This window comes from Hemiscyllium ocellatum, chromosome 48 (assembly GCF_020745735.1).
Source record: "Hemiscyllium ocellatum isolate sHemOce1 chromosome 48, sHemOce1.pat.X.cur, whole genome shotgun sequence".
NCBI lineage: Eukaryota > Metazoa > Chordata > Chondrichthyes > Orectolobiformes > Hemiscylliidae > Hemiscyllium > Hemiscyllium ocellatum.
Window position 1 is genome coordinate 20,061,144 of NC_083448.1, and position 18,923 is coordinate 20,080,066.

Consider the following 18,923-nt stretch of genomic DNA (forward strand, 5'->3'; position numbering starts at 1 on the left):
TAAGATAATAAGTTACATTCCCATTTTTTCAACTCAAATGTATGACATCACACTTATCAGTGTTAAACTCCATCTACCGTGTGTTGGCCCACTCTCCTCACCTGTCTATTTCCATTTGTAAGGTTCTTATTTCCTCATTGCAATTTACCGTCCCGCCTATTTATGTGTCATCCACAGATTTGGCTGTATCCAAATGTCCTTGTATCCAATTCATTAATGTAGATTATAAATATCAGGGGTCCAAGGACCGAACCCTATGGCACCCCACGAGCGACACATTGCCATCCAGAAAAAAAAACATTTATCCCGACTCAGGCTGATGGATAGGAGACAGTCATCTATCCAGGCCAATAAATTACCCTTAATCCCATATGATCCAACCGTGTGAATTAGCCTTTTGTGCACCTTATCAAATGCCTTCAGGAAGTCCAGATAAATTACATCAACAGCATTCTCATTATCCACTTGCTTGTTACATATTCAAAAAACTCCAGTAAATTCATGAAACAAATTCATCATGGAGTCATAGGGATGTACAGCACGGAAACAGACCCTTCGGTCCAACTCGTCCTTGCTGACCAGATATCCTAGACTAATCTAGTTGCATTTGCCAGCATTTGCCCATATTTCTCTCAATTCTTCCTATTCATGTACTCACCCAGATGCCTTTTAAATGTTGTCTTTGTCCCAGCCTCCACCACTTCCTCAGGCAGTTCATTCCATGCATGCACTATCCTATGCGTGAAAAAGTTGCCCCTTCATGTCCTGATTGGTATTTGATTCTAATGCTTTGCCAACAAGGGATGTTAAAGTAATTGGTCTGTAATTTTCCACATTTTGCCTCCTTTATAAGACCGAAGTCAGCTGACTACCATAACAAACCTCCTGGCTTTGTGGGTGCACCAAATGATATAGAAAGACAGGCGTAATACAGCCTGGGAGCTCTGGGTGAGGGGGCAAAGTGCAAAAATACAAGACAAGACAATGGAAGGCAGAGATGCTGTGAGCATCCAGTTGGGCTCAAGACCGAGTGACTAAGTAAGTGAGTAGTGAGCAAAGAGCCTGGATTTATCAGCTGCTCCAGTCCGTGAGCTGGTGTGTGACCCTGACAGCACAGTATCCTTGCTGTAGCACTACAATAACAGTTGCTAAGGTACAGTCTTGAAGTGCAGAAAATCCTGTGAATGGATTGGAAAAATGCAGTGAGGGCTGTTAGAGGCTGATGCATGTCAGATCCCAATGTCCTTGGACATGGGGTGCATGTGGACAGTGCTGATGGAGCTTGGCCTGAAATATGACTGATTGGTCCAAAATGGAGGCTGATCAGCCAGCAGCAAACTGAATTTGCCAAGTACCCACTCTGACTTCAATGTCGAGAATTCTCAATGTCCAGCTTGTTTGGTGTATTTGCTAAGATGGGTGAATATTAATAAGGTGGATTGCAGCATTGATCAAGCTATAATCTCCCCTAATCGGCAATTCGCCATTACCTGGTAAGAAACTCACTGCTTGGCATAAACTTAAAAGATTGAACAAGGTGCTCTTAAAGTCAAAATGGACCTCATACCTGCCACAAATCTCACCATAGCACCATAGCTCAGACCCCTATACAATTTCAGATTAGATTCCCTACAGTGTGGAAACAGGCCCTTCGGCCCAACCAGTCCACACTGACCCTCTGAAGAGTAACCCACTCAGACCCATTTCCCTCTGACTAATTGACCTAATGCTATGGGGCAATTTAGCACGGCCAATTCACCCGATATGCACATCTTTGGACTGTGGGAGGAAACTGGAGCACCCGGAGGAAACCCACGCAGACACAGGAAGAATGTATGAACTCCACACAGTCACCCGAGGCTGGAATCGAATCTGGTACTCTGGTGCTGTGCTGAGAGAAAGTGAGGACTGCAGGTGCTGGAGATCCAAGTCAAAAAGTCTGGCATTAGAAAAACACAGCCGATCAGGCAGCATCTGAGGAGCAGGAGAGTCAAGGTTTCAGGCATAAGCCCTTCATGAGGAATCTGAGAGAGGCCCAGTGAGACTGAAAGATAAATGGGAGGGGAGTGGGGCTGGGAGGGGAAGGTAGCTTGGAATGTAATAGGTAGATGAAGGTGGGGGGGTGGTGGTGATAGGTTGGTGTGGAGGGTGCCCTTCTCTCTCAGTATATTTATCTATAAAATAACCTACTGTGTGTTTCCAGCATTCTCCACCTGAAATTTCCACTGTTTTAATCTTTTGTCAAATATTGTGCCTTTGCCTGAGGTGCTTTGTCGAAACAAGCTTGATTTAAATTGTGTAAGAAAGAAAATAAAGATTTGCAATCATATGGGTTATTTCATAGCCTGAAGACCTACCAAAGTACTGTTCATTGAACCACCCTCCATACTGACCTATCACCATCATCCCCCATCTTCATCTACCTATCGCCTTCCAAGCTACCTTCCACTCTAGCCCCACTCCCCTCTCGTTTATCTTTCAGACTCCTTCCCCCCACCCCACATCCCCCCACCCCCACCCCCACATTCCTGATGAAGAGCTTATGACCAAAACATCGATTCTCCTGCTCCTCAGATGCTGCCTGACCTGCTGTACTTTTCCAGTGCCACACTCTTTGACCCTGTACAATTCTGCCCAGTGTCTTTCTACAGTGTCACATGATGTAACAATTATCGGTCTTAAATGATAATCCTTGGTTAAGTTTGAATGAGTATCACTTTTGCTTTTGAGTCTGAAGATTCTGGGTTTCAATCCCACTCTAGAAACTGTCATGCAAAACTCCAGGCTGACAGTCCAACACAACGCTGAGGGACTCCTATACTTTTGGAGATGCTGTCAGTTGGAAGAGATATTGTACCTACTGTGGGGGCCCCCTCTGCTTTGCATCACAATGTTTGATGAACAGACATAATTGGTTGAAGACACATCAAGAAAAGCATGGAAATGATCACACAGAAAATTTGATTCCTGAATCAATATTACAAAAGTAGATGACATTGTCATGATCACATTGTTATTTTTGCTGACAAATTGCAAATGCCAAAAAAAATCCCACTTCACATTTGTAATTGTGCTTCAAAGGTTGGCTGAACAGTACTTTGGTTCGTCTTCAGGTTATGAAATGTCCCATATGATTGCAAATCTTTATTTTTCTTTCTTACAGATTTTAAATCAAGTTTGTTTGGGACAAAGCACCTCAGGCAAAGGCACAATATTTGACAAAAGATTAAAACCGTGAAAATTTCGGGCAGAGAATATTGGAAGCACAGATTAATATGCTGAGAGAAAAGACTGTGTGATATTCTAATCCTAGGCTTTCTTTCAAATCCAAGAAAGGCATCTTCCAAATCATTTAAGTTTCTTCTACTTGGTGACAGATGGAGAGTAACCAATAGTTCTAGCATTCTAATCATCGTTACCAATTTACACAAATGCAAGACTGCACTGGAGATTTGGGGATTAATATTACGTTGCAGTGAGCAAAACACCCAACACACTCACTCATTTACTGGGCTTATTTGTTTTAGGGGAGCTTAAGGTTTAAACCATGTTCTATGGTGATGCATCATTCTGGAGATCAGACAAGGCAACATTTCATGCACCCAATTGAGTAAGGTGTGACCACAGTACAGTTGAGAGATTTGAAATGTTCCAAAATTAAGCAACAATGTGTCTATTTTAGAGATTAACACAAGTGACTGACATTGACTTCAATCACACACACCACCTGCCTCAATGTTGCTTTCTTCCCTCCTTGAACAAATTGACTTTCTCTCTGTCTCAACACCCTTTCTCATCACCTCCTTGAATTGTACTTCTCCACTTTCTTACCAGCAGTCTGAATCCTACCCAGATCCCACTGTATCTCTCATATGCATCCCTGAACCATGCCCCCATAACTCTCAAATTCACTTCTTTTAATCCCTTATACCAGCCACCCAACTTATCCCTAATTTCCTCAAATCACACTACTCTCCATGTCCCCATATTCCTCAATTCCACTGACCCCCCCCTTCTCCCACAACCCTAAACATGCTTACCTAGATTCACCTCATATCCCTTAACCATGCCTACCAAACTTCTTCACATGTCTTGCAGTCATTGCTGACCCACCTTGAGCTCCTCTTCCTCAAATCCACCCACCCATCTTTTCCCCATAACTCTCAATCCCATTCACCCACCCTCTCCAACCCTCACATGCCTTCACTCACCTCATAGCTCTTAAACATGTCTGGCCACATCCCCACCTTGTCCACCTCTCCCTCAATGCCATCTATTCACGCTGTCCCAAATCTCTCAATCTTATCTATCTCCCCAAATTCATCAAGCCCCACCTCTCCAATTTTTCCCATATTACATTCACTCATCCCTGCCCTAGCCTTTCGACTAACACATTATGTCAGCTCATAAACACAATTATGCTTCACATTGACCTGCCATGGCAGATTACTCCAAGATTTTTGTGTGAAAGTGCTCTACTTACTTCTCTCCTAAATTACCCTTGTGCCTTGTATTTTAAGTCTTCAATACAATGAACTATCATTTCCCTTCACTGTCCACAATTGCATCAAATCCACAGTTGTACTTTTTGAAAAGAAAAGGTGCCTGAATATCAATGCTCACTCTTCAACAGTTCATGGTACATTGAACAGTATCTGTTCAAACAGCTATCAAAAATCTCTTTTGTTTGTTTCAGAAGTATCAAGCCGGGGGGTGGGGAGGGACTTTACTCTTATTATCTGAAACTTTCAAAGGCTGCAACGCGGAGAGAGAAATGGGATGGGAAGGACCACAGTGGTCAGACTGCCTCCTACCCATTGAGAATCCCTGCCAAAGTAGCAGAAATTCACATGACATTTCGTGTGCCAAGCAGCAAAATTGTGGCAAATTACCCTTGAGCCAAAAGCGCCTTGATTTGACACTGACCAAAGCAACAGCTAGCTGTAAATTACAGTGGGGACGAAAAGAAAATCAATTATCTTTATCAAACGCCATTTGATAATCAGCTGAAGAAAAAGCAAATACCCTTAAGAATTAGTTCAAGCAGCAGTCCTGTGAATGAATGTCTCTTTCAATATTTATTCAATATATGCAAAGCTTTGCAGAGTACTTGGAGGAAGCTAATGGTTTTAATTATTTATTTTGATTCACAGACAGAATAAGAAGTTCTTAATTCCTACATATTACTTAATAGTCCACACATTTATGCAAACATTGCAACAGCAAGACTTGTTTTCACAAGGTTTGATGAATAGACACAATTGGTTGAAGAGAAATTCAAGCTAGCGACAGAAATATGAGGACAAGGCTGTTCTTGCCCTTGAGTCACTCAAGGAGATGTCTGTTGATCTGTACCCAAACCCAATCTGCCTGCCTTGGTTCTATATCCATGAATGCACTTTCCCCACCACCGAAGTAAATGCTTTCCTCAATAGAAATTGCTTGGTCTTCTATACCCAAGGGAGTACAACATCTGTGCAACTTTTTATACTCAGTTTTCCAAATGTATGTTCACTGGAGGAATGGAGCATTTTAAAGGGAAACAGATCTCAAAGTATGATTAACTTCTTTGGTGTAACCCAGGCAGACAATGGGGAATTGCTCGATTAAATATGCTATCTTCAAATCCATGAACTGAGTGAAATATGAAGGGGCAAATAAATGGAAGGGAAGCAGAGGAACATTGGATTTAATAGAACCTGTTGTGATATAAGTTGTGCAGCATATATATTTTATTGTCATTTACTTTAGAATTTGGATTTTGAACAAATAGAATGTGGATTTTGGTCTGTGACTGTGAAGGGTTTTAATGATTAAATTGTAAGGTTTTCTAAAGTCATGATTTTTTTTTAAATGTGATGTATAGTTATTGGAGGCTAATAAGAATTTGTTTAGATGGGGAGGATTTTTGGAAGCAAACAAAGTGAACAGTTTAGTGTATTGGCTTCTGATTGAATTAAGACTTTTGGCTTCATGATAAGCCCATAAATAGTTTAGTTTTTGCAGCAGTACATTTTTCTCCTGAAGAAAAGAGATACTTTTGGCTTGCTAGTTCAACGAAACTACTCAGAAATAGTTTACTTCGTGTAAGCAAGTTCCAGGCCATTATACATCCAGGCATGTGGAGGTTTGGTGTATTAGGAAGGAGTAAATGTAGAGTAATAGGGTAGGGAAGTGGGTCTAGGTGGGTTACTCTTTGGAGGGTTGGTGTGGACTTGGTGGGCCTGTTTCCACACTGTAGGGATTCAATGATCAGTGTTTGGTTAAACCCCTGAAAGGTTTTTGTTTTAAACTGAGAAAATCTGAGCATAATCGTATATATACTCAACAAAGAGGCTGTCAGATTCTCAAGACCAGGAATTGAAGCGTAAGTTAAACTGAGTCCCATGGATAAGGAATGGAATTCTTACTCATGTGAATATTATAAAGGGCGGCTGTTAGGATTAATAGGATTGTATTTTACTGAGTGTTATGGGTCCTGTAGTAGGACAGCACTCGCTCAGAGAATGCTACTTTCATTATGTGCTCAACATTCTGAAGTGGAGATCGAATCCATGATTTCGGATCGAGAAGAGCAATGCCTGTGATGAAGCTCATGTGATTTTCTTTCCATTAATTTCAGATCGGTTCAGTGGACTGTGACAGACATGCACACAGCACCAGACTTTGTATAATAAATTTATAATGTAAAATTCTGGTTTCTGTTCTATCACTGATTTAACACAAGCATAACTTATTTAAGATTCAGGGAAGCAATACAAAGCCAGGATGTTACCTGTGTGACAGTCTAGACCTAATTTGGTTGAAGTTATTTTTGTTGTGTGTTTAATGTCTGTCAGACTATATTTGAATCTTACAACAAGGCAGTCGCATATTTATGTCTCAAAGCTACTTGTACACGATACCTATTCACCACAATTGATGTGATCTGAAATGGCCACTGTGCTTTTTAAAGATGAGCCAAAAATAAAGGCCAGGGAGATTTAGTCCAAAGCAATAAAAGCTCAACTGGGAAGCAGTGATCAGCCAACTCAAAGCTTCAGATATTAAAACCTGAACCTTGTAGAAAAGAAAGAGAGAGGGAAGGCTGACCAAGTGTGGAATTTGGCAGGCTTGGGATGCCATCAGGAAGTCAATTGAAGTTGGAGAATTTCCAAGAAGAGAGCTTAACAGCATGGAATCATGCAGCAAGAAAATGCTTCGAGTACAGGTCATTCTGCTGTAACGTTAGTTCACTATAACACAATTGATAATTGGGGACACCGTTTCTGAAGTGCAAGGTTTTGTAAGGTGTTTTACATCGCCAACATTTTAAGTGCTGTTCCTAAAGCACAATCTTTCTATAACATGGGGTTGCACCCATTACATTGCAGAAGAACCACCTGTATTTGGAGCCTGAAGGAGAGAGAAAGAGAAAGACTACTGTGAATATTCTACTTGATAAAATGGTGAAAAATAGGGAAAACTGCATGAGATTCACAGAAAGATATACTTAAGGAAGAGACAGAGGTTGGAGGCTTGAGGTGCGAAATAGACAATTTCCTCCTTGGCACCAAATCCATCAAATGTTTTAGAAGGGCTGAGGCAGATATGATAGAAACTATGCTGAAGTTTTGGTCTCATCACTTTACAAAGAATTGAGAAGTCTTTGGCACACAGCATCATCAGAAGCGACTAGCAACAGCTTCAGAAGGAAAAGATGAACTGAAATTCTTTAGCTTCATCTGTTTCAACAGTTGATAACTTTTCTCTGAGTTTACACCCAGACGAATCGAGGACAGTGTGCATCTAAATGAACACACTCATATGATCAAGCATCGCACATTGAACAAAGAATGTCATAAAAATTAGCAACTTATGATTTCTCCCACAATCATTGTGCCCACTAAAAGAGAAGCAATCAAATCTTTCCTTTAATTTTTCATTGTTCTGCGCAACCGACATTGTGCATTCGCGATGCTGTCTGAATGTGGACTCATACAGCTCAGACGAAACCTTGCTAATTTTGTTGCTTCCTGAAGTCCAGATTAACAGAGGGAGGTTAGAGAGGTGGATTCAGGATTTGAAACAGTGAGAGTAAAGGTGTGGAGGATGTTGAAATGAGCACAGTGAGCTAACGTAGTACATTCCTCATGGACCAGAGAGCTGCTCTGTCATTACAGAGAGAGAGAGAGAGAGACTGTCCTTGATTCGTCTGGGTGTAAACTCAGAGAAAAGTTATCAAGCTGTTTAATCTCAGGCTCTCCAGGCCTCAGGGAAGGGAAGAGGTGGGAACATCATGATAAACTCAGCTGGAATTGGAATTGAACCCAAGCTGATGGCATTACCCTGCACCACAGCCAGCCAACTGAGCTAACTAACTCACTGTACAATTTCAACATTTTCTGACTTTTAATTTGGAATTCCACTTATTTGTTTGTCAAGGCAAAACCTTCTAAGACCTTGAATTTGACAATACTCTGAGGAAATTGGAGTCATTAACCAAACAGCCAGCTTCAATCAGTGTCTAAATGCTGTGTTCTTTCCATTGATGACTTTTGAAAGGAAATATGCATTTTTGTTGCATGTGACAATTACGAGCCTTGTTCCGCAGACGTCAATGAGTTTCAAAATATCCTAGAATATTTTTCAAAAATATATTGTGGAGGAGACCTCAGGTTTATGCATTTCAAACTTCTTCTTAATGCTTTCTTTTAAGACAGAGGGCAGGGATTATGGTAATCAATTTCCCAAGAAGACAGGAATACTTGAGAGCTTTTTGAAAGAGTGATGCAATTTGAGGGAGGTACTGGGTTCAGTAGCAAATCAGATTGACTTCAAAGTCTTGAGCAGTGCATAGTGTCTAATATTTTTAAACACAGGTGAGATGTTCAAAAATCTGGACAGGATAGATGAGCTAACTCAAGGGGGGTTAAGCTAGGTCAGCTCGAACTTCCTGATCCATATTTGGCAACTTCACACGGTTTGCAGCCTTCCCCTGTTCCAAGATGGTATTTGGAAATGTTTTGTGGCTGCAATGAGTAATAAAGATCTCTGATATCATTATTCTGTGACACAGTCACACACTAGGCCCCCTTCCTCCAAACTGGGAATTTGCAGCGGTTAGGAGAAATGGTGAGTAAATCTCATTTCACTGGTCCAGTCATCCAGAAGTCCAACCTAACTCAAGGAACATGAATTTAAATCTTAAAACAGCAACGAGTGAAACTTAAAATCAGTAAACCTGGGATTGGAATGCAGTGTGCAGCAATGGTGATTGTGAAACCATCATTGATAGTTCAGTGATGTTCTTCAGGGAGGGAAATCTGCTTTCCTTACTGGAACTGGCCTACATGCAATTCTGGATCTTCAGAAATGTGATTGACTTTTAACCGCCTCAGAAATGGTCCAGCAAACCAATCAGTTAACAGTAATTAGGAGTCAGCAACAAATGTGGATTTTCCAGCAGTGCCCATGTTCCCTGAATGAATGTTTTATTTAATTTGCTCCAATCCAAAAACCTGTGATCTTTGTGCATCCTCTCAGCCAGCTCAGAGAGGGTGCGGGTCTTTCACCCATTGGTCCATTCCTCCCCTCCAAAGAGCATCTCACCCTGCTATCCTGCAATTCCTGTGGTTAACACATCTAGCTTGCAGTCTGTGGACACTATGGGCAATGCAGCATGGCCAATCCACCTGACCTGCACATCTTTGGATTGTGGGAGGAAACTGGACTACACAGACAAATTCCACATAGGCAGTCGCCCGAGGCTGGCATTGAACCTGGGTCCCTGTTTCTGCGAGGTGGAAATGCCAACCACTGGGCCACCGTGCCACCCCAATTCATATCAACCCAGACAGTTAAAACTGAAAGATAACTCCACAGAACTCTCAGTTTCTATTAGGAGATCACTAAAGACTCTCAGCACTTTGTGAAATAAAGTGAAAGTCTTGATGTTCCAGAACTCAGAAAGAATAAAGTGATCAACTCCTAAGGATTTCAGTATAACTCCATTTTGAAAGAAGATTGTGAAACTAATGTGGTGTAAAAGTAGCTTGTAAAACCATGGTACGGAACATCTGAGCATTGCATGATGACAAGAAGCTTTGTGGGATCTGGAACACTGGGCAGCTTTTGGTAATGCACTCTTCAATGAGGTTAGAAGAGAACCAGTTACAGCAGAAGGAGAACAGCCATCTTGCCTTCAACTCATGCTCATCCTTCCAGTATACTGGCTCTTCTAATTGAATTGAACAAATTATGAAAGAGACCGAGCTCAATGTTTATGACCTTGTACAGTCTGAATCCAAGTTTTGCATGAGCCCTGAAGTATTTTGAGTGGGTGTTTGCATACCTGCTTAGAGTTCCTTCCCTAGTCTCTTGCAAACCTACTGGTTTCTTTAGAAGGCAACAGCTCAAATGAACCGTGTGAGAATCTAAATAATACAAGCTGCTCAAGAAGGTCATCTGGAGGTCATTAAAATTAATATTTTAAAGCTACATTGTGGTCAATCCCTTCTGAGACTGCTTTGCTTCAGTAAAGTACTGAATAGGGCAGTGTCTCAACCACATCCAGTCAATCTACACGACTGTATATAATTGAATCACACAATTAGAGGTGAAGGAGACAAGATCAGTATCCAGAACTGAAGTAGATTATACCAAGACTCTACCCTTGGCCTCGTCCCATAAATCTCCTGTTCAAATGACTGCAACAATACATCAAGCGCATTAATTCTTTGAGCGATTTTTTGACCCTTTTGTATGAAGCTCAACAACGAACATTTCGATCATCAACTATTAATGATCATTCATTTAAATCAGTCTCATTTTGCAATTTTAATTAAAATTAAGATTCCTGCAAAACTTAGTTCCTTCAATTAACAGATTGCAGCAGAGTATTTTACATTGAAGATGACTTAGAGTACACGAAAGGCAATCTGCCAATGTCTATTTTTAACTGCGTCACTGTCAGACTATGGAACTAATAATTAGGTTCAATGCTGGACAGTACAAAGACTGTGTTTAACTACACACTCGAGTTTTTTTTTAAATACTGTCAATTGGAAAAAGAAAATAGACAGGGAAAAACCTTTATTTGTTCTAAGTATGTGAGGCATTTATTGCCCCTCCCTAATTGATCTCTTGAGCAAGTGTTGGTGAACCACCCACAACTAAGTTAGACAATTTCAGAGAGCAGTTACAAATCAACCACATCACTGTGCATCTAAAGTTGTACAGCAGATTAAACGTGGTGAGGACAGCAGATTGCCTTCATCAAGGACATTAGTGAATCATAAGGGTTCCTGTAACAGTCCAAGAGTTCGGTGGTCATCAGGAACGAACATCGATAGATCATAGAAAAGTACAGCACAGAACAGGCCCTTTGGTCCACGATGTTGTGCCGGGATTTATTCCTCATGTTAAGTATAGTAACTTAACCTACACACCCCTCAACTCACTGCTATCCATGTGCATGTCCAGCAGTTGCTTAAATGTCCCCAAGACTCTACTTCCATCACCACAGCTGGGAACGCATTCCATGCATTCACAACTCTCTGTGTAAAGAACCTACCTCTGACGTCTCATTTATACCTTCCTCCTAATATCTTCAAACTATGACTTCTCATACCAGTCAATCCTGCCCTGGGGAAAAGTCTCTGGCTATTGACTCTATCTATCCTCTCATTATTTTGTACACCTCGATCAGGTCTCTTCTCTTCCTCTTTCTCTCCAGAGAGAAACATCCAAGCTTATTCAACCTTTATTCAGAAGGCAAACCCTCCAGTCCAGGCAGCATTCTGGTAAACCTTCTTTGCACCCTCTCCAAAGCCTTTGTATCTTTTCTGTAGTAGGGCAACCAGAACTGGACACAGTATTCCAAGTGTGGTCTCACCAGGGACTTGTAGAGCTGCAGCAAAACCTGGTGGCTCTTAAACTCAATCTCCCTGTTAATGAAAGGCAAAACACCATATGCTTTCTTAACAACCCTATTCACTTGGGTGGCAATTTTGAGGGATGTATGCACTTGAACACCTAGATCCCTCTATTCCTCCACACTGCCAAGAATCCTGTTTTTAATCCTACATTCAGCATTCGAGTTCAATCTTCCAAAATGCAGCACTTCGCATTTATCGAGGTTGACCTCCATCTGCCATTTCTCAGCCCAGCTCTACATCCTGTCTATGTCGCCCTGCAGCCTGCAGTAACCCTCTATACTATCGACGGCATCTCCAATCTTTGTGTCATTGGCAAACTTACTAACCAATCCCTCAACCTCCTGATCCAGCTCATTTATAAAAACCACAAAGAGCAGAGGCCCAAGAACAGAGCCCTGCAGTACCCGACTCGACACTGTCTTCTAGCAGAATACTTTCCATCTACAGCCATTCTCTGCCTTCCGTAAGCCAGCCAATTCTGAATCCAGATACCCAAATCTCCTTGTTTCCCATACTTCCTGACTTTATGAATGAAATTAGCACTTTATTCCAGATTTATTAATTAATTTACTTTAAATGTTCCTCAGCATAGATGGATTTGAAGTCTGGAATATGAGTCCTGACCTATTGATTACTGTCCAACAATATTATCATTTCACAATCATTCCCAGTGATGGGCAGACATTTTACTTAATGGTGGCTAGAAACAGTTTACTATGCAGTGGACAGCTTTATCCAGACTTGAAAACACGTAACGTTATTGTCGTTGATTACTTGCAGGACAGAAGGAGATCATTCAACTCACAATGTCAGTGACAGATCTCCTTGTGAGTTATTCACATTGTGCCATTCTGCCACCTGCTCACCTCAACCCTGTAAACCATTCCCTTCCAGAAAACAATTTAATTCTCTTGAATTCCTGCCTCCAACAAATTTTCAGGATTGCACCCACATTCCTAAGAGCTTGTTACATGAAATTATTCCTTCTGTTGCTATTGTTTCTTTTATCAATTATCTTAAAATTCTCTTTTGTTCTCAATTCTTTTCCTGCTTGGAGCATTTTCCCCTCCCTGCTCTGTTCAGACCCTCATTATTTTGAAATTCGCCAATGAATCTTTTTTTCAACCTTCTCAAAGGATAACAGCCGCAATCTCTCAAACATATCCTCATGTTTGAAGTAATGATTTGGAGATGCCAGTGTTGGACTGGGGTGTACAAAGTTAAAAATCAGGTGGTGATGGAGCAGCGCTCCAAAAACTAGTGTGCTTCCAATTAAACCTGTTGGATACTAACCTGGTGTTGTGTGATTTTTAACCTCATGACTGAAGTCCCTCATCCCTGAAATGATTTTGATAAATCTTCCTTGCAACCCACTGAATGTCTTCATACATTTCTTAAATTTCTGAAGAAGGGCTTATGTCTGAAACGTCGAATCTCCTGTTCCTTGGATGCTGCCTGACCTGCTGTGATTTTCCAGCAACACATTTTCAGCATACATTTCTTCAAGTCTGCTGCCCAGAACGGGATGCCAACTAGTGTTCTGTATGTTATGGATCAGGCCAGTTTCTCTCAAAACATTTCAAAAAAGTAGCCCAGACACTAACTTTTCTAGTTGTGCTAAGCAAGTGGAAAGAGGAGATTCCAGGAGTGATTTCGCTGGCCCAACCACTCACTTTCAAACAAAACAGAATTTATTTTGCAAGATTACCACATGAAACACAAATAAAAGAGAACAGAATAACTATTGACTTAACCTATCAGAAAATCCAACAGATCATCCCAATTTAATGACGCTGTTCCAAATACTTGCAACAATTCCCCACAAACACCCCTTGGCACAACGGATAAAATCAAACACAGGGTCTTATAGGAAGGATGCCAGAGAGAGGGAGGACCAGCATGGACCTGCTTCCTTGGGTCCAGCAGCTTTGACAACTGACTGGCTGCTAAAATCAAACCAGAGAATGCTGAGTTAGGAGAACTGGCCACTCCCCTTTCATTCTCCTTTTTTTAAAAACTTGAAAGCCTTTTGCGTGATGCAGTATATGTTCGCCGTAATTAAACTGGATCTAAACCCTTCAAAGCTGGACCTCTACAGTCTATGTTTAAAACCCCTCTTGAAAAAAAAAGCAAGGGCAACATAACCCTGTTAAGGGAGCAGCACCATCACAGTATGTACAAGTTGAACAAAAGTCCCTTTCTTCATACTTGATGCCATTATGAACAGGATGCCAGATATTTTGTTCAGGGATCCCTTAACAGGCTCACCACCTTCAATAACAGATGCACCCAGGTCCCTCTGCACTCATTACCCCCTTTCAGAATTGTACCTTTCATTTTCTCATCTCCCAGGGCCCTTTACAAAATAGATTACAACAATGTTCTGCATGCAATTTCATCTGTTAAATGTCTGCTCATTGCACCAACCTGTCAATTCTAGTCTCCAAGTTTATGAATGTTTTTTTTTCAGACTGCCAGGACTGAATGGTGAACTCCCTTTTACCGAATTATTCTGTGCTCTGATGAGAGTGAATGGTTTATTTACCTTGCTGGAAACTGTGATGGATACTCCAGTAGATGGCCAGGCACTGTTTCTCTTTCTTCATTGCTCGCTTGCATTGGCAGTCGAAGAGTGGGCTTTGTTGGAGTGCCACCATGGCAGCGATGCACTCGTTTTTGGCTTCAGGGCCAAACAGCATAGCAGCCTTCCCCGCCAGACATTGTCGTAGGGTCCGGTAGCGGCTGCTGCAGACCGCTTCGGCCGTACATAACTCATTGGCCCGAACGCAGTCCACTCTCCAGGTCCCCGGCAGGACAGGATCCCCAGCTGATCGCAGCACCTCATCTACACGCGGTGGGGGGAGAAGCAAAGGTTTTTTTTAGAAAGCGAACAGTGCAGCATGAATGCAATTCTATGAGAAATCGACGCAGATAATGTCATTAATTCATTGGCAGGAGCTGCTCACATAATCTTCAGCAGAAAGATAACCAGGTCAGGTGTCAGGAATTAATTGACTGGAAGCATTTGTGTCATCCTGACGAGCTAATAACCCATTGACATAAGCCTTTCATATAACCTTAACTGGAAATATAACCAGGTAATATGTTATTAATCCAGTCACAGGAACCTTTAAGACAATCCGAACTGGAAATTAACCATGAAATGTGTCATCAATCTTTGATGTTTATGTCTATTCATAAACATAAATATTTAACAGATATAAGCCTCGTAATGAGGCTCAACTGTAATTCCAGGTTGATTACAGAGTCCCCATGCTAAGACAAATGTCATTATCTCTTCTTTGTATTTCCCGAGAATTTTCGGGCTTTGATTTCCGTTGGAGTAAGATTTCTTTTAAAAAGGACCCATTTAGCTTGGTTTGTTTGAATACTGGTAAATATTGGAGCCTGTGTTCTCGTTGGGCATCTGGAGATTGATTTTATACTCCTTTCCTGCACCACTCCATTGGTAGCTCTGCCAGTTCCCAACCTCCTCTCTCGCCACTTGCTTCTGCTGAACTCCCGTTCCCGTTCATGAGCCACTCCGTGGATGTACAAGTCTCAGAAATGCTCGAACTTTCACAATCCGTTCTTTTCACATACTTTCAAATTAGCTCTTACTCTCTCTTCCCCCCCCCCCCCTCCCAGCCCCCAGCCCCCCTCAAAGGACGGAGAGGGAAGACCCCCCAAGGACGGGGACATCAGATGGTGGAAGCCCCACCATTTGTGAACCGTCGGCACTCACACTGCCGCCACAGCAGAACTCCCGTTTCGGGATTGAATCTGGATCTCAAACAGAAACGCAACTCCACGAGGATGAAGCGGAGGCTGGGTACGTTGGGAAGTGGAACTAAGCGATAACCCGGGGGGGGTTGGTCAAGAAGAGAAGGCACAATTCGGAGGGTCAGGGAGTGAGGAAGATTTGCAGCAACTCGGAGTCAGCAGGAAGCAGCAAGCTGCATTTCACTTTTATATTTGTCAGCTCGTTTTATTTTACAAGTTCTTTCATCTGTCAGTTTCAACGTTTCAACTTGGGCAGTATAATATCTTAATATTTATTTCTGTTTTCATGAATGTCCTCCAAAACCCAAATCCAATTCTAAATTCCCGTTGTTTGCCGCCTTGATTCTCGGGAACAGCTTTGAGTGAATGAGAGAACTGAATACATTGGACCAGTCTCATTAAAGCAAATTGATTGAATGAGGAGCATTCTCTTTTCAATCCTGCACTTGGGATTGATTAATTTTCACTGCAGTTTGGGGGTACAGGAGTTCAAGGAATCGGACCAAACATGGCAACTGTGTTCATTCAGTAGGGAAAAGCAGGAGATTGGCACTGGGTCATGCTGTTCATTGCAGGGGGACGGTGGGCCGAATGGCCTTCAGTGCTGACTCCACATTCCAGAGTTCCCTTCTCTCCGGAATTCAGAGAAACTGTTCAGCCTCGCCCGCTCTAAATGTTCACTTTGCTGTGCTATTAATGCAACACCTTCACTGGCCAGCGGCCGGGGTTGTGTGTGTGTGTGTGTGTGTTGCGGGGGAGAGGGTGGGTTGATTTTAACCTCTTGTCATATACAGATATACATTATCTCTGCCAATAACATCACAGCTGGTGAGTACCCGATAGACTCAGGGGATAGATTCCCAGCCCACAGTGGCACTGGCAAGCAATCGGGGAAAGTCTGGGAGCAATGGGAGCCCGTGAGTGCAGTTAGAAACGCTGTCTGTGCCAACACGAGCAGGTTCACACCACTTCCCCCCCCAACCTTCCAGTCCATGTGTTTGCATTTATCCTCATTTCTCTCCCGATTACTTTCCCCTCAGCTCTGAAAATACTCAATCCAGCAGCTCCTGCCCGTCTTCTTGCTTTCTCCCTGTCCACATCTTGGGATCTTATTTTTAATGACTCCACCTCCCTCCTCGGGACATTTTTTTTTATTCCTCCAGACGTGTTTTAGGTTGATATTTTAATGCTCACATTACTCTGTGCTCCACAGTCCCTCTCTGTGCAGCTCCCGATTTCTGTCTCATTGTCTCCCTCCACCGTTCTGCCCTTGTGATTATGAACTTCACCTCTCCCAATGACATCTCCATTTACTCTCATCATTTAGACACAGAAACACACCGTTCGGCCCAACTGCTCTATCCTAGTGTTCATGCGTCACAGCATCGCTTCTCACCCTGTCTTTCTTCTCGCCCAATCAGTGTTTCCTCCTATTCATTCTGATCCTGTGTTTGTCCAACTTCCACGTAAATATATCGTCCAACTTATTCCAAAGAGGCACATTTGCTATTTGCAGCATTTATCGTTGCAATAATCCCGTTTTAGTTGTTAGCATCAGCAATTTCTCGCACAAACAGGTTAAATGCTCAGTCTCTGTACTTCTGGTGAAATGAATTCCTGCAGATCTCACGCAGAGAAACAAAGATCCTTCAGAGCGTTTATAATTTGTCTCCAGCTATCGCACTGGATGAAGCAGACACACTCACTCGCTTTAAAGCCAGTGATTGCAGGAGGACTTTGTCACCCCGTCTGGTTTGGCTCTCACAACCCCAAGAACGGAATGGAGATGGATCATTTGGCATTTTATCCTGCCCTGCTGTGACCGCCAGCCCCCTCCGCTCCCTCCCTTTCTCAATCTCCGCGTTCGTCAAAGCTTCCAGTGAGCTCTCCCTGGACTCTGTCCCGTCACTGTCCCTGAAACTCCATTTCATGAAGCCACTTTCCCCTGGTCCCCCAGTCTGAGCACCTGACCCTCGGTCTCCGCTCCCTCCTAAATTCGCCAACAAGCCGAATATTGTTGAAACGGTTCACTCACCTATAAAAATCAGAAAGATGAAGAGGTTTACACAGATCATGGTAGATTCTCAGCAGATTTGGCGTTAACTTTTGGGATGGTTTCACCTCTTGGTGAGAGGAGGATTTTAACTGGACTGGAAACAGACATCAGTTTCTCAGTCCACTGATGATGCTCCTTGGATTCCACATTGAAACGAGCGTGCAGCCATCTCCCAGCTCACATTCCTCACACAACACGCAGAACATTCGCATTGGAGGAGTTACTATCCCTATGACTGGGAGAGACTAGATTGATTTTTTTTATATAAATATCACTCCTGGTAAAAGCGATGTGTCCAGTTCGCAGCGTCGGCTAAATCTCCCGGCTCCCCACACAGCTCCTCACTTCCAACGACCTTCTCAAATAGTGTCTCCTACTGTGCAATCCCCTTAAAGCGGACACTTCCGCCACTCCAGTCTTGTCATCTCTGTTGGGCTTACGTCCAAGCTCCGCTCCAGACGGAATTAAAATGCCTTCATTGCCAACTGTGGTCCGCTGTCCCCCTCTTTGATTTGATGGATTGAATTCGTCCAGCTCTCCGCCCGCTCTCAGAGCTGGGCAGAGACGTCTCCTTTAAGAGGGGTTCTGGTGATCACAAGGAATGGAAATGATAACTTGGTTTATAGATCTTTGCTGAGAATGAGAGCATCGATTCTCTTTCCCACCGGAGCCTGGCTCCTATTTGAAGCTCAGTTGCAATTAACTTCATGAAAATCCTGGCATTGCCTTCCTTCTCCTCTGCAGCTGAGATCTGGAGTAAAAACTTGACTCTTGTGGACTGGGGGGGGGGGGGGGGGGGTGCAGGCAGGAGAGAAAATCCAGGTTTCCAACACCGCTTTGCCTCTGTCCCAGTGAATCGCTGTGTGTGCAGAGAGAAAGATGAGCTCTCTCTCTCTCTCACCGAACCCTGGTCGGCGGGATACAGCGAGACCCCGAGGGAAATGGGGGCGGGGGACACTTCCTTCCTCAAGACTGTTCCTTTCGGTAGGGGAGGGGATGGGAGCTGGCTGAGGTCTCAGGGTAACCTGGAGAACAAAGACGACAGAAGCAGTTAGCGTCAGTGAACGCAAGCTTGGACTGAACGTGTGTGCGAGACAGAATGCTCAGCATTAGCCCTGAATTGAAATTGGAGAGAGTGTGCTGGCGGTGGCTGGAGCAGATTACTT

The 18,923-nt window shown here is 42.9% G+C and overlaps 1 protein-coding gene across 1 annotated transcript in view; it reads right to left on the bottom strand.

Annotated features, from left to right (window-relative positions):
* The window catches only part of LOC132836829 (GDNF family receptor alpha-2-like), a 317,669-nt gene extending 299,123 nt beyond the window's left edge, over positions 1–18,546 (bottom strand). The window contains exons 1-2 of the mRNA XM_060856348.1: positions 17,737–18,546; positions 14,464–14,763 (exon numbers count right to left, since the gene is read on the bottom strand). Of these exons, the coding sequence (XP_060712331.1) occupies positions 14,464–14,763; positions 17,737–17,776 (340 nt within the window). The 5' untranslated portion in view covers positions 17,777–18,546. The remainder of the gene's footprint in view (positions 1–14,463; positions 14,764–17,736) is intronic.
* Positions 18,547–18,923: the final 377 nt, after the last annotated feature.